General features: G+C 34.9%; 1 protein-coding gene across 5 annotated transcripts in view; it reads right to left on the bottom strand.

Moving 5' to 3' along the window:
* The window catches only part of FNDC3A (fibronectin type III domain containing 3A), a 189,947-nt gene that overhangs the window by 25,972 nt on the left and 138,755 nt on the right, over positions 1-25,220 (bottom strand). For all 5 annotated transcript variants that reach the window (XM_051987347.1, XM_051987346.1, XM_051987348.1 and 2 more), the window contains 8 exons: positions 23,285-23,344; positions 22,728-22,866; positions 18,439-18,492; positions 14,481-14,605; positions 13,180-13,354; positions 10,484-10,570; positions 3,029-3,167; positions 2,351-2,419 (listed from right to left, as the gene is read on the bottom strand). In XM_051987347.1, coding sequence (XP_051843307.1) covers positions 2,351-2,419; positions 3,029-3,167; positions 10,484-10,570; positions 13,180-13,354; positions 14,481-14,605; positions 18,439-18,492; positions 22,728-22,866; positions 23,285-23,344 — 848 coding nt within the window. The remainder of the gene's footprint in view (positions 1-2,350; positions 2,420-3,028; positions 3,168-10,483; positions 10,571-13,179; positions 13,355-14,480; positions 14,606-18,438; positions 18,493-22,727; positions 22,867-23,284; positions 23,345-25,220) is intronic.

Below are 25,220 nucleotides of genomic sequence, written 5' to 3'. Positions count from 1 at the left end.
GTGGTAAAGAAGCTGGAATATACTTCAAAATACATTGCTACTTTTAAATCCTACTTTGAACACATTCAACAAAGCAATTTCATTTCTTTGAGGTTCATACTATGCAAATTATCATTCAATCACATACCCAGTGACTACTATCCTCCTTTAATGAGTTTAGTACCTGACCTATAGCTTTTCTCTCATCCTTAGGTACTGTTCTTGTATTATTAGGACTCTTCAACATACACAATGATACCTCCTCAAATGCCCTAAATTCCCAGCTACTTAATCTATTCAATTTCATTACCAACTATTACAATTTACCTCAGCTAAACATATATACAGTTACATACCTGACCTGCAATCATTCACAAATGTTTTACTTTTAGGTTCATGAACTCTGAAATGTCTTTCTCTGATCACAATCTTTAAAATCCCTAATCCTGTTATTCTCAACATGACTTCCATTCCCTCCACTTCTAGGCAATCACCTCACTCCAGCTATATTTTCTTTTCTTATCTATCTTAGTCTTGCTGATCACAATCCTCCACTCTACATTTCTTTGCCCCCATGTCATACTGCCAGTCACACCTTGCCAGACCTCAAACGTGCATAATTCTGAACATTCACTTTCTTCACATGCTGATAAGAGCTGGAGAAAAAAAGGGAATCAGGCTGCCTGGACACACAATGCAGCAAGGCAAGGCATTCTACGTGGTCCTCATTGATTTATCACCCAATCTTCAGAGGCTATTCCAAACCTTCTTGGCTCTCCTTAAGCCTCCTATGGTATTCCTTTCTTTGAGACCATTCACTGACATTTCTTCTCCTTTCCTCCTCATTTCAAATTATTTAGACAACTTCTTCTATCACCAACTCCTTTAGTCTGTTCTCTGATGAAAAGGTGACCCATCTTCTTGCTAAGACACCTCACATGCCTGATCTTATTCCCTCTGGGATTTCCCAGTAAACTCTCTTTACTTTTTCCTTATCTAGTGAATTTTTGTCTGCTTCCCACAAACCTTCCACATCTCTTTCAACCTTAAAAAGCTCCCTTGATTTGATGCTACCTATATCTCTACTTTTCTTTGTGCTTGTGGTTCAAGTTCCTGAGAAAAGCCTTCAATAACTGATGCTTCAGAACTTGATGGCATCTGGATGACAACAGCATTCAAGTGAGACTGCTCTCTCCAAGATGATGACCTCCTGTCAAATCCAATGACACTCTTTGAATCTGTCTCTTTCTTGGCTCCTATGCAGTCGCTGACCACATTTTCCTCCAGGATACTTCTTCCTTTCTAGGTCTTGGTGACATTCTTCTTTCCCACTTCTCTTTCTCAGTCTCATTTCCTAGCTGTTCTCCCATGTCATACCTACCAAGAGTTTCTCCTGTGCTCTTTACTCGCACTATATGATATTACTTGATAATTCATCAATTCCCATGGCTTCAATCATCATCTCTATGAAGATCATTTCCAGAGTTAGCCCTAGTCTGTTGAATTTTAGCATGTTATCTCCAACTGTCTTTTTTGATATTTTAAAAGATATCTCAAATTCAACAAGTCCATAAGTGAATTAATAATTTTTCCTCCCAAATACCACTCTGCACTTCTGAACTTCCCTATTATGCTGAAGACATCACCACCCTTCTAGTCATTAGGTCTGCAAGCTTGATATCTTCGATGACTTATTCTCACTTGATCTATCTAACCTGGTATTTTTACTTTTGCATTTCTAGCATATTTTTCATTCTCTCCACAGCAACTACTGTAGTTCAGGTGGTAAGGACATAGACTATTATAAAAGGTTAATAACTTGTTCATGTCTCAAATTTCTCTCCAGTTCATTTATCACCTGTATGCCAATGTGTTTTTCTTGATCATAAGTTTGATTATATCAACCCCCTGTTCCATGATCAAATATAAAGCTCTCTGTTGTATTTAAATAACGTTATAAGAAGGCCTTTTCATATCCTAAGACTTCTTATATTTTATTTTTTCTTTATATTCTCTTAAGATCCAGTGATACTGGCCTATTTGTAGTTCCTTGAATAGGTTCTTGAAAAGTTCCATGACTTTACATTGGCTATACCTACTATCTTCCTGAGCTTCCTTAAATGACAGAGCTCAGTTCTCACTTACTGCAAAAGGCTTTTATTGGTCTCCAGAGTTGTAAATTCCTTCTCTTTTCAGAATACCATCACCTATCTGTATGTGCTTTACATATATTAATTATTTACATATTGTTCCTTAAATATAATATAAGCTTTTTAGAGGGCCTTCTTTTGTATCCTCAAGTGCTTTACACAGATCCTGGTACATGTTAAGTGCTTAATAAATGCTTGTTGGTTGTCAATACAGTTCTTACCATTTGAGCCTTCTGACATTTCTACAACATACTTATTTATAGATGCTCCTCCATTGTCTTTTGGTGGATCTGTTAGAAAACAAAACAATTAAAATTGATATTAGGCAAAGCACAACAAAGAATGAAATATTTCATCTGACGTATTTATTGAAGTTTTGATAACTCATATTTTATTCAAGTTTTTATAACAATGTAATTTGTAAAATGAAGAATAAATCTGGAATTTTGGAACTATAAACTAAGATCAGAATCATGGTCTGAAATGTTACTTTGAAAATGTTTTATAGCTTTCAGAGATTTAATATATTGTGATTGAAAGGCATAATAATTTTGTGAGATAGGGAAAAAGTCATTAATGTCCACATGCTGCTGATAAGGAAATGAAGGCTCAGAGAGTGACTTGTCTAAGGTCACAGACATATGCAATATGTGGTTGAACAGGGATAGAATCCAGTTCTCTTGACATAACCCAAATTCAATATCCTTTTATTAAACTGTATGTCACATTTCTGTCCAGAAATTTAGAATGCTTCCCATTTGCCTGAACATTGAACACAAATTCTTTATCCAAAACACTCTCAAAGAGTCACAAAATGCTCCTATCTATAATGTGGCTTGAATTTGGCCTCATTTGGACAAATTAATTTATGTAAGGATCTTTGAAGAAAAACACCTTACCCCAAGTTATTTTAAAATTCTGTGAATGTATCTTTCCTTTAACTGAAGGTTTTAAAGGTACTCCAGGTTTATCTGGACAAGTAGTAAATTCTACTACTTCACTTGGATTGCTTTTACCTTCTGAGTTATAAGCAATAACCTATGACAGAAAAAAGAAGTAATATTATATTAATTGAATATAGGCATAATATTTTAATATGGTATTTGCTGATAAGACAGTATTGGCTAAGTCCTTCCACTATTTTGATCCTGACATGTACATAAAAAATGAGGGCCAAAGGGAATGCATGTAGGTAATAGGATGGTAAGTATCCTTGTAAAAATGGTTTATTTGTTTAATTTAGCACCTTTATTCCTCAATAGATCTTTACTATATACAAATGGCATTCAAACAAGGGAGTGAAAATTCTTTTCCTTAGTAACCTTAAAATAAAGAGTAAATATAAGCTAAATTTAGCACCCTGCCTAAGACCCATAAATAAGAAAATCTAAAATAAAATCAAATAAACTAAAGGAACCTCCTCTTAAACTGGCTTTTAAAGCTAACAAACTCCCCATCCAGTTATTTCTTCTATGAGCAAAGATTCTTTTATTGGTCATTAGTGAAAAGTAACAGAAAACAGGAAAAGAGACCAGACCTATCATTTCATTGATATAGAAAACTCTTCAGATGAGGCAATTCGTACAACCAACACATCCTAGCTCCTTCTTGTCCAGAGTAACATGGCTACTCAGAGGCAAGGTTAGAACCAGTGTCCTCCTGTCTCCAAGGTTGGTACTCTATTCACAACATCATGATGAGTCTCCTTTTTCTTTATGAACCTTATTTATAATGCTAACCAACAAATACTCCTTGAACACTCATCACAGAGAAGAAACGTTGTTGCGAGGAACATACAGCTATGAGACAGGAATACTTCAAGAAGGACATAATCCAAGTGAGTATATAATAAGTATCCAAAAACAATTAAAAAGTAGTTTTAAATGCCAAATGAGTGGAGTACAGAAAATTTGTGGCAGAAATTCAGAGATCAAACCTTTATAGAAGAGTTAAAAGGCAGGAAGAAATACTATGTGTACACCAGAAAGAAATTAGGACTGGCTGAAATAGAAGATCAAGTAAGGGATTAAAGAATAGAGTGTGATATGGTTATAAAGTTAGATTAAGACACAAAAGTCAAATCTCAAATGAGATAATACCTATAAATCACTTAGCACAGAGCCTGCATGTGGAGACAATGAATTTTTGGGAAGGACTATATATCAGTTGCATTGAGTGGTGGGAAGGTAAAGACTACAGAGGCAGGGTGATCAGTGAGCAAGCACTGAAATGATTGATGCCTGAGGATTACTGTGGGGGCATAGTAGAAATGAAAGACCTAGACAAGAGGTATTATGAAGAAAGAATGAACAGGATTTGGTAACTATCTAGTCGTTTATTGTGGGATCTCCAGGTGTTCCTTATCCCTCTTCAGTCCCAGGGAGCCTTTTTTCCTAGATAGCTTTATCAATTCTATGATTGATTCTAAAAGGTTCTATTTTATAACATCTTCCATAATTATTAGTCTCTTCATCAACATTTTCTATTGTGAACTGAAGCATGAAATCTGGAAGGGAATCTCTTGTTTGATAAATTGGATAATAATAATTAGCTAGCCCTGAATGCTTCAAGGTATGCAAAGTATTTTACAAATATTAGCTCATTTTATTCTCACAATAACGTCAGAGATGCTATTATTATTCCCATTTTACAGATGAGGAAAGTAAAGCTAAGGAAAGTGACTTGCTTGGGATCACATCATTGATGTACATCTGAGGCTGGATCTACTTAGCTCATCATGACTTTGGGTTGAGAGCTCTCTGCTATACCACCAGCTGCCTCTAGCATTACATGTTCACTGTATGTAAGGAACTATGCTAGATTGGATTATACACAATGATGGTTATTCCGAAATATAAAAAGTATTAAATTTTTTTCAAACTCTGGCAACAATGACCATGTCATAGTGGTAATTAATCTGATCAAACAGGAAAAAATGCAAACCTCTAAAGAAACATATATGTAAAAACTACAAATATTGCTGACAATATTAGCAGTCATCCTCAAACAACAGGATATTTTTTCCTTCTATGTACAGGTTGTTTTTTTTTTGTTTTGTTTTGTTTTGTTTTTTTTTAAAGTGTACTTTATTTTAAATAAATCCTCCAACAGGAAAAAATTCATAGCCTTTGCTTGGAAGAAGGCTATGTAAATAATATTACTTGTCAAGTCCATCTGTGTAGTTCAGTAACAATCTGTTAACTGGAAACAATATTTTCATGATAAAAGACCTTTGTTTTAAAACTTAGTTTCTACTTTGTTTTTTTCTCTTAACTCCACATCCAGGCTTTATTATAGTTTTCTTTATCTTTGTAAATCTTCAGATTATCCATCAGTTCCTCACCAATATGTATCACTGTCAAAAAAAGATTTTTCACTTCCCTCTTCCCCCTTCTCTTTGCATTTTTTCCATTTAAGTGGAAAAATTGGGGTAGGTCAACAATCGGCTTTCTGTTCCTATTTGAATAACATAAGAGATCAGTGCTAATCTTTCTTAAACTTTTACCTGAAATGATGAGGTTCAAAAAGTTATTGACAGTGAAGCAGTAGTTTTTATCACTTAAAGACTATGAAAAGTTTGGGTCACTACATGCCACTGGATAGAATGCTGAATATAAGGCTCTAGTGATATTATGAGCCAGAACTTAAAACAAGGTGCTAAGTCACTGGAATTAATAGAGACAAAGCTTATGTACTTAATTCACATCTTTAAGAGTTCACACCTCTAAAAGATATAAAAGTTCAAGCTAACTAGGGATTCTGGGAGATTCACAAGTCAGGATTCAGTGGGGAGATTCCCAAGTCAGAAGGGCAAGCCCACTAGAGGAGGGGCCCACTCTTGGAGGCAAGACAGATTCATTCCATATTCCACCTTTCTGCTGGCTGGAGGCTTTGGATTCAGAGAGAGCTGGAGGCTGAAGCTGGGAGAGACAAAGGACAAGCAGCAAGAGCTATCAGAACCACGGAGAGAGAGGGGCCTCTAAAAGTTAACTGAGCTATTTTGAAGGAGACAATAAAGGGTCTGAACTTTTAACTATTGGCTGCATTTGAAGTGATTATTATTCTGGAAAAAGATGCTCATTCTCGCTGGGTAAGTTATTTTTGGTTGCATACCAAGTTCCTTAGCCTTTCGGAATATCATATTCCAGGCCCTTCGATCTTTTAATGTGGATGCTGCTAGATCCTGGGTGATTCTTATTGTGGCTCCTCGATACTTGAATTGGGTTTTTCTAGCCGCTTGCAATATTTTTTCCTTCGTCTGAGGGTTCTGGCATTTGGCCACTATATTCCTTGGTGTTTTGATTTTAGGATCCCTTTCAGTAGGGGATCGATGAATTCTTTCAATGTCTTTCACCCTCTGTTTCTATGACTTCTGGGCAGTTCTCTTTGATAATTTCCTGGAAAATAGTGTCCAGGCTCTTTTTTTCATCATACTTTTCTGGGAGTCCGATGATTCTCAGGTTGTCTCTCCTGGATCTGTTTTCCAGGTCTGTTGTCTTCCCCAGAAGGTATTTCACATTCTTTTCCATTGTTTGATTTTTTTGGATTTGCTTGACTGATTCTTCTTGTCTCCTCCAGTCATTCAATTCCATTTGTTCGACCCTGATTTTCAGTGAAGTATTTTCTTCACTCACTTTTAAAAAATCTTTTTCTAATTGTCCAATTGAATTCTTTTGTTCTATGGAATTTTTTTCCATTTCGCCAATTTTGTTTTTTAAAGAGCTATTTTCTGTTTCCAGTTCACTAATCCTATTTTTCAAGAATTTTATTTCTTTATCCACTCTGTCTTTAAATGAGTGGGATGACTTCTCCAGACTCTCTTGCCAAGCCTCCCTCTCCTTTTCCCATTTTTCTTCTAGCTCTCTTATGAGAGTCTTTTTAATTTCTTCTATGAGATTCATCTGTGCTGAGGAACAGAAGATCTCCTCCTTTGGGAATTCACCTGGAGACTGTTTGTTTTTAGTCTCCTCAGGATTTATAGTCTGCTCTCTATCTGTATAGAAGCTGTCAAGGGTTAAAGTCTTTTTCAGTTTTTTGCTCATTCTGTCTAATAATCAAAGACAAACTAGCAAAGAAACAGAAGAAAAAACCCTTGAATGGAGGCTGCTTTCTTTGGGGGAGGGGCTGGATGGTGTTACTGAGCTTCCTCTACAGACTGTGGGGGCAGCAGCGAGGCACTAGCCCTACTGTGCTGCGCCTGCGCTCTGAGGTCCGAGAGCGTGCTGAGCCACTGTGTGTGTGTGTGTGTGTGGGGGGGTGGCCAGGTCCCGAGAGACTCCAGCTGTTTAGGGTTGTATTGTTCCCCCCCCCCCCCCCCCCATGTTTTTAGCTTCTCTGCTGGGCTGCTGACTTGCTGGCGGAGCAAAGAATCTAATCCTGTAGCAAAGCTCTCCCCGCAGAGACGGCTGCGATCACGCCCCACCCCCTCTCCGCTCTGCTCGGCTCTGAGCCGCCTTCCGTGCTCTTGCTGCCCGCAGCCTGCTTCCGATCTAATAATCGTCCCCGCCCTCGCGCAAAAACAGACCTTTCCTGACGAGTCTCAAGGATGGTTCAGGAGAACAATTTGGAGGTATGCCCAAGGGGCTATAAAACAATATATACCTTTTGACCTAGTAATACCAAAACTAGGTCTATATCCCAAATGAGATAAAAAACAAAAAGGAAAAGGACATACTTATACAAAAATATTTATAGCATGTGAAATGATCCAACCATTCTGAAGAGCAATTTGGAACTATGCCCAAAGGGCTATAGAACCCCTTGATCCAGCAGTGCATCCCAAAGAAATCATAAAAGAAGGAAAAAGGACCTAACATGTTCAATAGTGTTTGTAGCAGTTCCCTTTGTAGTGGGCATGGAATTGGAAATCGAGTGGATGTCCATCAGCTGGGATTGAATAAGTTATTGTATAAGATTGTAATGTAATATAATTGTTCTTTAAGAAATGAGAAGCAGGCTGATTTCAGAAAACCCTGAAAAGACTTATAGGAACTGATGCTAAGTGAAGTAAGCAGAGCCAGAAGAACATCGTATATGGGTAACAGCAAGATCATGTGATGAGTAACTATGATAGACTTGGTTCCTTTCAGCAATGCTGTCATCCAAGACAATTCCAAAAGAATTGGGATGGAAAATGTCATTTGCATTCAGAGAAAGATCTAAGGACTGAATATGGATCAATGTATAGCATTTTCACCTTTTTTTTGTTTGTTTTTTTCTTTCTTGTGTTTTTTTCTCCTTTTTGTCTGATAAACATAAGGAAATGTTTAAAATCATCATACATGTATAAGCTATATCAGATTGCTGGCTGTCTTGGGAAAGGGAAATAAGGGAGAAAAACTGGAACACGGATTTTACAAAAATGAATGTTGAATATTATCTTTACGTGGATTTGGAAAAGTAAAATACTATTGAGGAAAAAAAAATTTGTAGCAGCTCTTTTAGTGCTGACAAAGAATCGGAAATTGAGGGGATAATCATTAATTGGGGAATGGATGAACAAATTGTGACATATAATTGTGATGGAATACTTTTGTACTATAAGAAATGATGAAGAGAAGCTTTCAGAAAAACTTAGAAATATGTGAACTGATGCAGAGAGAAATGAGAAAAGAACCAGGAAAACAGTGCATATAGTAATAGCAATATTATAAAATGATCAACTGTAAATGACTTAGCTATTCTTAGCAATATAATGATCTAAGACATTTCCAAAGGATTTATGATAAAAAAAAAAGTTTCCATCTCCAGGGAAAGAACTGATAAAGTCTGAATACAGATCTATGAACATTTTAATGTTATTTTTCTTGTAGTTTTTTGGTCTTTTTATTTGTTTGTTTAATCCCAGCATAATTAATAAGGAAATATGTTTTGCATGACTCCAAATGTATAATCTATATAAAATTGTTTGTCTTGTCAATGAGGGAGAGGGGAAAGAAGGGAGAAAAAGAATTTGAAATTCAAAATTTTTAAAAATAAATCTTAAGAATGGTTTTTACAATCAACAGGATGCTTTCAGAGAGTCCTGGAGAGACTTATATGAACCTGATGCTGTGAAATGAGCAGAACCAGGAGATCATTATACACAGCAACAACAAGATTATATGATAATCAATTCTGATGGACATGGCTCTCTTTAACAATGAGATGATTTAAACCAGTCTCAATTGCTCAGTGATGAAGAGAGCCATCTACACACAGAGAGAGGACTGTGGGAACTGAGTGTGGTTCACAACATAGCATTCTCACTCCTTTTATTATTGTTTGCTTGCATTTTATTTTACTTCTCTTTTTTTCTTGTGCAGCACAGTAATTGTATAAATATGTATGCATATATTGGATTTAACATATATTTCTACCATGTTTGACATTTAAAAAATTTGTACAAACCAAGTAAAATTGGAAATGATCATGTCTAATCATATGGTTAAGAATTTCAACCATTCTCAAAATAAATGATCTCTACTATTATATCAATAAGAACATGATTTGTTGCTTAAAAGCAGCTAACATCAGATTATCTATTATTAAACTTAATTAGGAAATAATAAATTAAATAAACAACCATAAATGCATGCATGACTCTATGCCAGGCACCAGCACTCTTAAATTTTCTTATGTTTTCTTATGTAAGATAGACAATATTGATCTATCTCCAAAATAAGCAAAGATAATCAATTGAGAGTGTATACTAAAGAAATCAAAGATAAACCTTAAACCTCACATTAACTTTTTGTTTTAAACTCCTATCAATACTCTTATCCTTGCTATTAAAATGCTGATCTTTTATCAAAAGTACTGATGATGGAAGAAATTACAAGAACGTTTATAATAAAGGGTAGAAAGATGAGAAACAAAGAGCTTTGACAGTTGACAGCATGGTACAATCAACCCCCAAATGATCAAAATAAAAGGAATTTTCTATATGGGCACAGTGTTACCCAAGAGTGTTCTATCAATCTATCATTTTGTGAAGAAGGGAAAGAAAATTGCTAACTACAATAATAACTGCAATACAGCTGTATTCTGTTGTGCTGTACAATTAGTAAAAACAAAAGCCTTACTAGGGAATGCCTGATGTTATTATAATGTAATCATCAGTATCAGTCCTGAATGTGTCTTTCAGAGATGGCTATCTGTACTGTGAGAATAGGGTGCCAGTAAATCAGGTGATTCTAGTAGAAAACATTCTAGATTAGCTGCATTATACAGCATAAGAGTGAAAGAATAGAATAAGACACACTAAATATTATTATTTAATATTAATCTTATTAATTGAAAAACATAATATTAAAAGTTTAAAATAAAAATTACTTAGTACTTTAAATCTTACTTTAAGGTTTTTACAATCTTACCTTAAACTTGTACTTTGTACTGCGTCTTAGATTTTTCACTGTGTAAGCAAGATCCTCTCCATCATATTTAGGTTTAAAACCATATCCCTGTTAGAAGATAAACATACACACATAATGTACATAAATACATATCTATTTTTACACTTAACAAAGAAACATATTTCTAATATATATTTATATTAAACACATATTTCTAATAATGGAAAGAAAAGATTATGTCTCTATCTTTTAGATGTCCAGAAGTACAAGGTACTTATTGCTTTGTTTAAAGTTAAACCTCTTTATTTCAGATTAGGCTGGACCAGTTTCTCAATACCGAAGGAGAGAGGGAAGCAGATAGGGGAAAATTCACCTAATTTAGTTAAGCAGGTTAGTTAAGCAGGTGTCAATGAGAATATCTGTGCTCAATAGTATCTAGGAACAAGGTAAGGAATTCTTGGGCCATAGCAATTCATGAAATGAAGAAAAACTGAGGCTCATCCAAATTATAATGAAGAAATTTATGGTGGACATAAGTAGATCATAGAATAACACCAATGACAAATTATGTTTAAGATGTGATGTAAAAGATATTAACAGAATGATAAATGACTGGAAAATGAAGGTGTTCATTCACACAGCAAGAGTAATGGTTTATTTATGGATAACATATCTGTCAAATGAATACAATTCATTTAATGGTACCCACATAATATCGAGAGATCAAGGAAAGGGTTCCAAGCATATCAGATGTGCCAGTGAGGGATGAAAGGGACGAAACAGACAGAAGTTGCAGAAGAAAAGAAGGCATGGCTAGGCTGTGATATGAACCAATGGAGGGAGTTATAAAAAACGCTTTCACTAAAGTTCAAGATAGAACCTAAACAAGAAGGGATATTACCAAGGAATTATAATGTCAGAAAAGCAGGTAAACATAAGAGTTTGTAAAACACAAATCTTCACTGCACAAATAACTGACAGAGAAAGACATCAAAAGTGATTACTAGACATCCTCTGGGAAATATATAGGAGATGTTTGTAGTGGCTAGAAGCTGGAAAATGAATGGATGCCCATCAATTGGAGAATGGTTGAGTAAATTGTGGTATATGAACATTATGGAATATTATTGTGCTGTAAGAAATGACCAGCAGGATGAATACAGAGAGACTTGGAGAGACTTACATGAACTGATGCTGAGTGAAATGAGCAGAACCAGGAGATCATTATATACCTCAATAATGATACTGTATGAGGATGTATTCTGATGGAAGTGGATCTCTTCAATAAAGAGATCTAACTCAGTTTCGATTCATCAAGGATAGTCAGAAGCAGCTACACCCAAAGAAAGAACACTAGGAAATGAATATAAATTGCTTGCATTTTTGTTTTTCTTCCCAGGTTATTTATATCTTCTGAATCCAATTCCCCCTGTGCAACAAGAGAACTGTTCGGTTCTGCACACATATATTATATCTAGAATATACTGCGACATATTTAACACATATAGGACTGCCTGCCATCTGGGGGAGGGGGTGGAGGGAGGGAAGGGAAAAGTCGGAACAGAAGTGAGTGGCAAGGGATAATATTGTAAAAAATTACCCTAGCATGGATTCTGTCAATAAAGTTATTAAAAAAAAAAAAAGAAAAAAGAAATATATAGGAGAACACAGACAAATACCACACAATATGTGAAGGCATGGATGGGTTAAAATCTTTAACAATGGAAGGATAACAATGAGATCATGGTTCTAGTAGTAATAGAAATGCTCCTGAAGTTTGCTGTTTCCTATTTCAACTGTAAATAGTTAGAAACAAATGACATCTTTGATGCCGAATGTAAAATAAACTTAAACTGGATTTTTATAAAACTGAATAACACAGAGAAAAATGTTTAACCTTTTTGTAACTAGCTACAAACTGAGTTTTGGTAAATGGAGAGTCATTTAGGGTTAAGGTTACTGAAGATCCAGAAGCAAAACTGCCTTTCCAAAGTTACTGTACTCACATCTGCAGTTCAACCATAGCTATAGTCTAATGGAGATGAGACCCAATGTGAAGCTATTTCTCAATCTGACCTATTAGTTTTCTGGAGGAGCTCCTTTTATTGTGGAAGCAGGCATTTCTTTCCATACCTTGTAACTCTTTGAAAAGTAACCATATTTAGTGAACTGGATGGAACTATTGTTAGTTTTCAAAGTGCCAATGATATTGTCCACTCTTTAGTGGTTGTTACTGTTCTCTAGGGACCCAGGGCTATTCACATAAATCTCAGAGACCTCATTAACTTGCTCTGTTACAGAGTTGTGCCTTCTCCTGATGCCTTCTCTGTGAAACAAAAAACACACAGAAAAGCTCAAAGAAACAATCAAATACCTAAACTTCCAACTGAATTTGGTGGCTGGGCTAAAGAAATGGCTGGGGAATGTGTTTAATTTAAAAAAAAAAAATGCACCAGTCTAATGGTAAATAGTGGCTAAATTAGTGACTACATTAGGTACTAGTATTGTGTCTGTAATTAAAAATGTCTCATTTAAAAATATACATTACGGGGCAGCGAGGTGGCACAGTGAATAGAGCACCAGATCTAAAGTCAGGAGGATCTGAGTTCAAATGTGGCTCAGACACGTAACACGTCCTAGCTGTGTGACCCTGGACAAGTCACTTAACCCCAATTACCTCAGCAAAAAACAAAACAAAACAAAACATTAACACTTACTGATGTCTCTTCTTCCATCTCTAAAATATATGAGATTCCTTCATCTGATGGTGTTCCTGAAGGTTTATTCCACTGTAAGGACAACCAAGTAACTCCAGCTTTAATGAGTGTAGGACTTGCTGGCATTGAAGGGGCACTTCCTGAGGTGTGATATAAGACTTCTTCACTAAAGCCACTATTATAAACAAAAAAATATTCATATTGAATAATTAGAAGCACTTTTTAATGACTTAACAACTAGTGTAAGATGACAAATTATGATCATAGTGGTAATAAAAGTTTGGATGTGACAGTGACTTTCTGCTAAATGTAAAACGCTTAATAATATCCTTTTATTCATGCTGGAATATATCAGCCCACCTCCCAATTCTGTGCCTTTGTGCTGGCTGTCTTTTATGCATAGAATGTACTCCCCCTTCTCATCTTTGCTTTTTGGAATCACTTATTTTCTTCAAGATTCCACATAATTACCACCACAATGTCCATTTGTGTTCTCCGAGGTGCTTCCTCAACACTAGTTACCTCATATCTGGTATGTATGCACACATGTACGTATGTATATGTGTAGTTACATATTCACACATATACATATTTGTCTCATTACAGCATGTTTCTAAGATACCCATCATTACTGCAGCTCAAACTAACACACTTTAAAGATATCATATATAACCTTTGTGATTGCAGACAAAAAGGATAGTGACAAAACTTCATATTTCATAGAATTTTGCTATTTTTCAAAGTTCTTTCAAACAATATTATTTGTATACTATATGAAAAACCAATTCTCAATCACTTAAGTCATGAGTTAACAAACAATCATTTCCACTAATGAGAAGCGAACTTAGACTACCTATTTAGATGGATGATTTAAAATCCATTTCAATGTTACTTTGGGACCTCTATTTTATTCTAATGCTTTATCAGGCATACCTTCAAAGGTATGTCAAAAAAGGGCAAATTTTACCAGGTTCTAGGTCAAACCAGAGAGTGAGGAAGGAGGAGTGAAGGGAATGGGTCAAATATTGGCTTGGTCACAAAGGATTAGTCTATTTAAATTTGTTAAGACATCATCAGAAGACTGGTGATAGGTCATAATTTGGGGGATTGGGGAAGAGACTTTAATTAAGTATAAATACTTTATTGGCAGACATGCTTCTGTTTACTCTACCTCAGTAGGGCACATAAGAGAATGCCTTTTGATATCACTAAAAACCTGAAAGCAGGATTTGCTGCACAAAATTCACAGTGTGGAAAACAGAAAGATGATTTTCTGTATTAATTTATATACTATGACTTACCTTGTGCCCTTGTCATTTTTGGCTGCTAGTCTAAATTTGCAACCCATTGCTGGTGATAACTTTGTAATCCTAAATTGTTTCTGTTGGCCCAAGTAACACTGGCTAAATTCTCCATTTCCTTTCCCCTAAAATGAAAGCATGAATTTTATATTTTGTTATAAAAATACAAAATACCAATGTTACTAAAAGTCTACTGAGTAACAAACTAGACAACATATACCAAATATGTTTTTCATAAAGACATATACTAGACACAAATATTAAAGGAAAGCAAATAGTACTTTAAAAAATTCATTACCTAATAGTTTAAAAGCAATGAGGGTTTTTATATATATGTTATTTGGCTGGGGGGGGGAGGGGAAGATACAGTGGCATTATCTAGTTATAAGCTAAAGTGCTTTGGGAAAACCTAAACCCATGTGTTTAGTTTTTTTTTTTTTTTTTTAAAAGCTTTGTATTTGCAAGTATAGAAAGACTTGGAACTAAATATATGAAAAAACCTTGTGGGAAGAAATGCCATCTAGATAAGAGTTATGAAATAAAGGAGAGGAAAATTTGATGTTAAATAATAACTATTCTAATAAAAAAAATACCTATTTAAACACACGTAGGCTTTTGTTGAACTGGTAAAGGAGCATTAAAGTTTATGGGAAAAATTTTAAAAACACATTTTAATCAATTTAAGTCCAATGCTATGAAAAGTAAAATTATGATTCCTAAATTTCACTTCTCTTCTATCAGATTTAGATTAATAACTACTTCATAGCTTTCAGTTGTCTATCCAGAGGCTTATGTTTTCATATTACTATGAATGTGTATATTTTTCTATTTAGAGATATTCAATTTTTTTAAAAATCAGATTTCAAGTCAACATATATCAACTCCATTTCTTATAGGCAGAATTTATCTACAGGGCTGAATGGGTCATTCAAATGGGTTTATTTCCCCTCAGGCTTTTCCTTTTAGCTGAGTTAAAATACTACCTCTCAGTTATTTACTAACCTGGGTGACCTTGGGCAAGTCACTTAACTGCTGTCTGCCTCAGTTTCTTCTTTTGTAAAGTAGGGATTCTAATAGCATCTAGAGCATGTTGGTTGTAAGAAGCATATGAGATAAAATATATAAAGCACTTTGCAAACTTTAAAAGTGCTATGTGTAAGTGCTAACAATTACTTCACGCTGGAAGGATCAGTTATGTTAAATGACACAAAAAGCAATATAATTCTGTTTTGAAATAACTTTTATCCCATTTCTATTTTCTTTACTTTATGGATAAAAAATGTGTTCTTGTCAACTAATGCAGCTTGGTGCTTTGAGGCCTTCTAGTGCTAGTTGGGTAGAAGAGTTATATGTACTATCTGTAAAGAAACAGAATAGACTAAAAAATTCTTAGATTGTTCTAAAAATGTTACTTGCTTAAGAAAATAACTGGAATTAAGAGCCTTAAGCAAGACAACAGTTAAGAGCTTATCAATGGTATAGATACTTTTTTGAGAAGCAGATGGCAGAGTGGAGGGAATGTTAGACAGAGGTCGGGAAGACCTATATTTAAATCTCAATGGATAGTTAAGAGTTTTGAGATGATGGGCAAATCACAACCATTATGAAGCCCCAGTTTCCTCTAAAATGGGAAAAATTCTGGCTATAATTCCGAATTCAGAGTTTTTGTTAGTGTGTACAGATGATAAAACATCGGTAAAGCACTTTGTACATCTTCAAGTGCTGTATAAATATCAGTTGCTATTCCAAGAATACTAATCAATCCATTAATATGTGTCATATCCAAATAATTCATATGGTTCTTATTAAGCAATAAAGTCAAAGTTAAAAACTTGGGTTTCACAATATTTCCCAAATTAGGAGAAATATAATGAAAACTGATGTTTTCCTTAAACAAGCAAAAAGTTATATTATTTTACTGAGTAGTAATACATGTAATATCTTCTATATTTCAAAAAATCAGAAAAATTCTTTGAAATGATTAAGTTTTTTCCCCCAAGTACTATAAATCTATTAGAAAAAGGCAGAATAATTTCATTATTAACCCTGAGTATCAACAATGGAACTCTTTAGTATGAGCATGGACCACTGGATTTGCCTTGGCAGACCTATTATTGTTGCGTAATAAGGAGGAAGAGAATAAAAGGAGAAGAACTTGTCTGTACAAAAATAGTCAAAGCAATTTTGTTCCTAATAACAAAAATTAGATCTTAAAGGGAGTATGGTAGGCATCGTGATACAGAGAACTAGCAAGACCTAGTAATTTAAGTCCCACCTTTGACCATACTGGGACCAGTCACATAACCTCACAGCAATTCCAGGAAACAGATGAGAAATGTCACAGAAGGGGCTGGTCTGTTATGGAAGAGGGACCCTGCGAGTTTTATACACTAAAGAAAATGACAGTTCCCAGCTATCTCTTGGCTCCATGCATTTTCACTCGCTGTCTCCCATGCTTTTCTCTTTATGCCTTCCTTCAAGTTCCATTCAAAATGCCACCTTCTACAGGAAAGCCTCTTCCAACTCCACTTAATTCTGATGTCTTTTTTTTGTTGATTATTTCCTACATTTGTCCTGTATAAAGCTTGTCTTTCCTATTAGATTTTGAGCTCAACTATAATTTGTCTTCTTGTATCCCCAAAAGTACAGTGCCTAATATGTAGTAATTACTTAATAAATGCTAAATGATTGATGACCAAATTCTATGCTTATTGCTAACAAACTAGAGGCAATCTATTATATCCCACAGCTGAACAAACTATGGTATAATACCCCCCCAATTATTATGCTATTAAAATTATGTACAATTTAAAATGGAAATGTGAGAATACACAGAAAATCATACAAATCAGGAAAGAATAATTAAAAGAATAGAAAATACTAATAAAGGAAAGAGAAAAAAAGACCAAAGCAACCACCTGTGTATCCCTAGATATTTACATGTTGGGGAGTTTTGCAGTGCAGCAACAACACCTAAAGACACCAAACAGTGATAGTGAAGTCATTAGAGGGCAATTCCTAACTTTAGATCAATAAATAAATTAAATTTCATTATGGAAATAAAATACTAATACACCAAGTATGAATTATTTTCTTGCTACAAGCAAAATGACGTTCAGATGTACAGAGAAATTTTTATACTTTCAAAGATATAAAGTAGCAGTGAACAGCAGTAATCCACAGATAACACATAAAGAAAGGGCCATGCCTGGCCCAGACAGGTTTTCACTTGAGGGCAATCCTTTCACCAGGGAGCTGAATAGTTTGCAGCTTTGCAAAGAAAGCTGATGGCACTGAGTCTGAGCTGTGCCAAGTGAATTGATCTGAGAGTGGAAAACAAAAGGGCTGCAGAGATTTGGGAGCTGGCTGGCTATTACTACCTTGGAAGTGAAAATTAAAACTACTTAAATGAGCTGATATGTCTGAGATAATCCACTCTGCAATCCCATGTTCTCCTCTGAAGCTTTAATCAAGCTCTTTTTTGCATTCAGAGCTACCATCCTTTGTATTTGGCAACTTCTAAACAATGCTTTTGCTGTCATTGCTTCTAGACTCTCCTGCCAAACTAGGATTAAGGGTGATTTCTTTTTTGAAGGCAAAAAAAAAAAATCTGTACTAGAGGAGTTACCTATAGTGGTAAGAGTAGTTTCAACAAGTGAATAGCAAAGAGCGACTTTCAAGTTTTAGGTAATCGTGTTTTGTTTTTTTAAACATACTGACCTCCCATCAAATAATGAATAAAAAGTTCAACAAAGTTTCCAAACGGTACAAGTTATGTTGAAAAGTAAATTGGAAAAAATATAATTATGGAACTTTATTATAAGGTACTGTTCATAAGAAGCCTGAGTTCACACTATTATGAGCTTTAAAAACATGGGATCTCCATATCTTCTTTAGGATGAATACAATCCTGATTACTCTGAGGAAATAAAAATGTAATTAGTATTAATTGACTTACCTCATCCCATTCTAAAAGATAACTTTGGATTTTAGAACCATTGTCACAAGGTGCCTAAAAAATAGAGAAATACAAATCAGAACCTTGGCAAAAATTTATTATGCTGGAATTAATGGAAAGAATCTATGTCAAAATGATGTGCTGTGATTTTTATAGGCAGAAAATGGATGGAGAACAAGAAAACATATAACCCAGTCATTGAGACACTTTTTAAGAAGTGACAATCAGAAGCTTCATGGTCAGAGTCCAATCTAGAGTCCTCCTTGGAGGAGCTTCTTAACCTTTCTCAACCTCCATGTCCTCCTCTATAAAATGGGTCTAACAACTATATTTATTTCCCAGGTTTATTCTGCGAATCAAATGAGATAACACAAGTCTGTGGTGGACCAACTTAAAGTACTACATACAGAAAGGTTAGTTATTACAAAGAAAAGAATGTTTGGAAGTATAGATTCCCAATTGGTGTGTGTGTGTGTGTGTGTGTGTGTGTGTGTGAAAGTCATGGCAAGGACACTGCACCTTGCCAATCACCTCATGTATGTCTACAACTATAGTAAGATATAATAAGGACATCACGATCAGTGACTGGGATGAACCTTGAAACTGTTCCCCTTGGCTTTTGGGGGGAAGCAATGGAGGTGAACTCTGAAACTGTGTCTCCTTTGATCTGTATAAGAAGGGAGATTCGGAGTCTCTCAGACTCCAAAAAGTCTGGGAAAGCTTATGTTCCCAGACAAGTGGCTTCATTCAATTGTAGATCTTGGTCAAATCATCCTCCATTGATCTTTTGGGGGTGCCATTCCTCTTCAGGAAATTCCAAGCTCTGGAAAAAAAAACCTTCAAAATGATTTTATTCATTTGGAGATCTGGGCCTGTTAAGTGGCTTGAAACTCCAAGATAAGTATCTAGACCTGGGGGCACTGCCTCTTTTCAACTGGAACTAAGCCTCAGACTACCAATAAAAAGACAATTTTGAACTCCAAATCTTTGCAGAAGTCCTACGGAAGATTATAGTTTGCCAAGGGATCTCTCTTCTTAGCACAGCTGCCTACCAGGACTCTTGCATGTTGTGAAGACATTCTCTTCTCAATGATGCCTTTGTTATTTCTCTGACGGGACCTCTCGCCACTGAAGGGGTCTGTCTTCCTAGCAAAGTTGGCTTCTTAGTGGCAATAAAAATCCCTTTTGCCATTCAGACTTTTTGGATGCCTGAATTCTTTATGTTGGACCTACACTGACCAGAGGGGATTCTCACACCTCAGTTCTCTATCACTAGAACTGCATCAACAGCATGACCTAGTCTTGGGCATCACTCCCCCAAGGGTGCTGCCATGTTGCCTGAAACCTGTGACCAAGGCCCCAAATCAGAGCTGCTTGTTATACATTATGCAAACCCACAACATAATGATTCTTTGCAGCTCCTCCTTGCTCTAACTTCTATAATTATCACAGGACTTTTTTGGGGTCTTTTGTGGGGATCCACTGAATAGTCTGGTCTCAGGCCCCAGAATGCATGGTGAGGATCTGAGATCCAAGGAATTGTCTGGCAGCCAACCCCAGGCAACTCCTATCTAAGCAGCCCATTATGACTTATTAAACCATCTGTGTAATAATAATGGAGCTTCCTGTCCCTTTCTTTGGTACAATTAGCTTGCCCCTTGGTTGGTAATGGGGAAAAGGTTCAAGAGTTCCCATGGTTGGGAAATTCTGAATCCTATAGCTGAACAAGTTGTGGAAGATGTAATATATACAGGGAAGAGCAAGTCATTTTGCTGTAGTATACTTTGTGCAAAAAAAAATCTTGGAAAACAGATTTGAACTGAGACTATGAAATGTTAAATGGAAGAAGAGTTTTTATTTTATCCTAAGGGCAATGCAGAAAAAAGAAGCTTTTTAAACTTTTTTTTTTGGAGGGGTGATAGGGACAGAACTATAGTTTAGGAATAAATATCAATTTTGCAGCTGTATAGAAGATAGATTGTAAAAGAAAAATATAGGAAGCAGGGAAACTAATTAGGAACTGTACATAAAAAATATTTATAACAGCTCATTTTGTGGTGACAAAGAATTGGAAATGATGGGGATGCCCATCTAATGGGGAACAGCTGAACGTTGTTATAGCACTTTTGTGCTATATGAAATGATGAGTTGGATGCTCTCAGAAAAAACCTAAACTTAAGTGAACTGATATAAAATGAAGTAAGAAGAAATCAGGAGAACATTGTACATAATAACAGCAATATTTTAAGGATGACCATCTATGAAAGAGTCAACTACTCTAAACATGAGTTTTCATGAATTCCAAAGGACCCATGATGGAAAATACTGTCTTCCTCCAGAGAACTGATGAACTCTGAATGCAGACTGAAGCATAATTTTTTTTATTATAGTGCTTTCTTTTGCAAAATGGCTAACATGGAAATGTTTTGCGTGACTCCACGTATAATATATATAACAAATTGCTCGACTTCTTAATGGATGGAGGAGAGATTGCAGGGAAGAAGAGAATTTGAAAATCAAAATATAAAAATCAGTGTTAAAAAAACAAACAAAAATGAAAATTTCTTATATCAGAATCATGTACTTTACAGTACTAAAAACTGATTTGTTTTCATTTAATATTAAATCCTCACAAGTCTTATCTGACTTCCCAGACCCAAGCAGATTAGAAGCTGCAAACTCACAGGGCTAGGTACAATGAAAGCAGCCAAGAGTGACAGTTGAATACCTCACAGAAAAGAAGCCAGAAAAAATAAAAAGTAGACATCAAACTGTGATTTCTATTATAGCTCAGTTCAATAATGAATGCTTAGAATGATCAAAGTAAGTTACCAAAAAAGCATTAACACACACTAAGCATTCACTACTAAAAAGGGTGGATGTGTGTCTGTGTATGTGTGTGTGTATCCATAACTTAATACTTCATTTTTTGGGTATCACTGAGAATAAGCTATTCTTATATAGTATAGATACACTTCATACTTAGGAATTTTTTTAAAAAGCCTAATTAGTGGAAATCTTTCTAGAATAGATTACTTATTATGATTTCTGAAACTGAGGATATTGAACAAAATTGAGCTTAGTCTTGCTGTTTAAAGTACAGCAGCTTTAAGAATTGCTAATGACGATGATATCAGAAAAGGCAATGTGATATGGTTCTTTCTATCAAAAAGATCTATGAAGACAAAGTCAGGTAAGAGCTGGTTTGAATCCTACTTTTCACCTTTGGGCTTTAAAGTACTTAACTTCACTTTTAACTTCTCTGATTCTCAGTTTCCTTATTTTTAAAATGCAGGTAATGATAATGTTAGTCCCTATCTCACAGAGGCATTGAAAGAACCAAATGAGGCTAATTGGTGGGAAGTGATTTGCAAAAATGTTAATACTATATAAATGTTGGTTTTCCACTTTTGATGCCAGCTGAGGCTAAAAAAATATGCTTGTCACTATAATAAATGATTTAAAACTGCTATCCATTTTTGAATTTGTGTTTGTCTCATAATTTTTTTGGCTTCTTTTTCAAGTTAGGTTTCATAATGTCTACCTACTTCTAGCAACTGTTGTACAAGCTATGTAATCTAACTTAGAACTTAATGGATGAAGTTTGTGAAAAATATTTTGTTTACTTAGAAACACATTCTGCTTATTTTCAGGGTTCTTGACTGTGTATTGGCTGGCTATAATTGTTGGATAAATGATTACTTCCTGTAACATAGCTTAAGGGAAAAAAAATAGAGAATTTTTCCCTTCTTGTGGGTTTTTACAAGAATGATGTTAAAGGTAATATTCATGTTATATTTTCAAAATCAAAGAATATTAAAGTTGGAGAGGATGTTAAAGATTATCTAATTTAACCACTCATTTTACAAATGGGGAAAATGGAAAGACCTAGACTATAACTCAGGACTCTGACTTCTACAACACACTGCTTCTAGAAATAATTTCAGCTTTTTATTAATTGGAAAAATCCATGGACTGGAATACTGTACACATTGATCGTGCTGCTAAAATAATGGTCAATAAGTGATTTTAAGTCCTTAGTTACACAAGAAAACTAGTTCCTTGGCTTCATGTGTGGATAATGGTTGGTAATGCCCCAGTTTTTAGTCTCACTCATGCATTTAACAAAAACATGTGCAGCACTGTTAGTGAAACATGAGAAACAGTAACATGCACATATGCAACACTAATTAGAAAAAAACTATATATATCTTCAACAAGCAACTAGAATTCAGTTCTTTTAATAAAAACCTCTATTTTCCCTCAAAACCTCTTCAAAATGTACTTACTTTCCACTGTAATGTGAGTGAATTTTTGGTTCGATTGGCAATTCTTGGTGGATTGGGTATATCTGGTTCACAGCTCAAGGTGGTAAAACTTTCTGCTTCTGAAGGATTTCCCTTTATAGAATTACATTCTGCTTGTATTCTAGAGAAGTAAAATAAACAGTTAACCTAGAGGAATCTTTGGATTCTTCTTAATATACTCAAAACAAATTTGTTCTAGAATTACTGTTGCACAAATATCAAGAGATAATGAATTTTCTTCATAATTATTACATTGTGAATAAGCTGAACAGATTTCATGTTGATCAATGTGTCCTACAAAAAGCTTTTTCGCACATTATTAAAATACTAAAGTTAAAAAGTTTTCCCCCCCGCCCCCAATGAAAATACAAATGATTCTCAAGCTAAGTGCTCCCAACATAAGATATAAAAGGCTACATTCCACTTCAGTCATGTTTTCACACCATGAATATATGTACAAAATGGTTCCTTCTTGGAAGTTACATTTTTATAAATGTCATTTGCTAATTAGAAAAAAATAATTATGTGAAGTTACTTACTTTGCATGATAATCGGTTGCTGGCTTGAGGTCGTTTACAGTGACACTTGTTTCTTCTCCACTGGGAAAAAATATTACCATTACTTTTAGACTCTGTGGCATATCAAATGAATATTTGATATATGCCCGAACAATTATGTTACATTTAAATTTTTTTTTAAAATAGTACATATGGAAAAATATTCTTCTAACTATATAGCATATATAGGTAATTCTTTGTGGCTGAATTACAATTTAAATGATTAAACTATGAGCTGGGCTGAAATGTATTTATGTATTCCCAAACAGGATTTCACATAGGTTCATTGTGTTAGACTGGAACAAAGGCAAGGAGATGGGATATTGAACTTATTCAAGAAAAGCTACTTTTATACAATCAAAGTATTACTCACAAATAATATTTATTATGGTGAATAGAGCAAAATCTGCAATTTGTTGGCCATTTTTTTCACTAAAGGCCAGAAAGTTTCAAAATCCAGACTTTCACTACTTAAAATTAGCATACCTCATTTTCATAAAAATGAAATTTGTGTTCTAATGGAAAGAAAACTGGATATGAAGTCAGAGGAAGTGAGTTCAAATACTCATTTGTGACTATGGAGAAATTAATTTCTGTGGGCATCAGATTCCTCTCACTTGTGAAGTAAGGTAGTTAGTCAATATGACTTTTAAGCTCTATAAATTACTAAATAAAGAAAATCTCTCAATAATAACCTTTACCACTCTCCCTCCCCCCAAATCAGTGGTTCTCTCTTGTGGTTTATATCAAAACATTTCTAATCTATGGAAATCCTGTATTATAGTACAATGATGATAAAGTGTGGCTGGCTGGCTGACTATTTAACCTATTGAGGTAAGTAAGATTAAATCTCTGACCAAAGGTATAGGAAACTCCTGGGTGAAGAAGCTCTTCTCTCAATATAAGTTATAGCCATGAGAGACGATTGTTTTCTCCCATTAGTAAGCAGTATGTGTTAGAGATGAGAAATAAATCCTAGGTCTCCTTGATTTTGAGAATGGCTTTCTAATTTATTCTTATGTCACACTGCCTCTCAAATGGTATCACTATTATTTATTTTTTATTTACATTCTTCATCTCATTCTTTTCCCTTTCCTCTTCCTCAATTTTTCCTCGTCTCTGCTTTCTGTGTTCTTCCTTTTTCCTGCTGCAATCTAACAGTGACAGAAGCTTGTGCAGCTAGATAAGTAGCTTCTATTATTCAACAAATAGAAAATGGATCCCAATAAAACTAGGTTCACAAAAACCAAACTCAAGGAAATACCATCACAAAAAAGATGAGACTATCAAAGCAGTATGCCAGAAAGAAAGCCTAGTAGAGTTGGGGTAGAGGATGGGTGTAAGGTCTTTTCTACATCACAGAGACAGGTAAGAATCAACTGTCCTCTTAAATACTGGAATAGAAGTGATTATTAGTAACAGAAGAGCAAGAACCTTTATTTGATCTGAAAAGAGTTGGGTTATAGTCTGCCTTACATTTATTACCTAACAAGAACAGTACAGAGTGAGGACCAGGGATTCAGTAAGATTGCTCTAGGAGGCTGATGCTTTATAAAGCTTCACTTATTTCTTTTCATCCAGATACTTCTTTAAGGAGGCTACCTATAAAATTCATTTCCTTCTGGTACAGGCCTGGTTATTCAGCTCTTAATGTTTCTCTTTGTACTTGTAATGCAACATATAACTAATTACTAAGAGATCTTTGTGTTCCATATAGCAAAGAATAACTGGTATGAAGGAACTCTAGGAAAAAAGCATTTATTATCTACAGTAATCTCCCTAAAATGAGGAATATCAACTACAACTATGACCAGCTGATGTGCAATATACAATGGCATTTAAATTTGGCATTTAGAACTTTAGATTTTTTTCAACTTTAATCTTAAAATATAACACTCAGATGAAGCAAAGAAACAAT

Source organism: Antechinus flavipes, chromosome 3 (assembly GCF_016432865.1).
Source record: "Antechinus flavipes isolate AdamAnt ecotype Samford, QLD, Australia chromosome 3, AdamAnt_v2, whole genome shotgun sequence".
NCBI lineage: Eukaryota > Metazoa > Chordata > Mammalia > Dasyuromorphia > Dasyuridae > Antechinus > Antechinus flavipes.
Note: the sequence above shows the minus strand (reverse complement) of the source record. Positions and strands in the feature narration are given on the sequence as shown.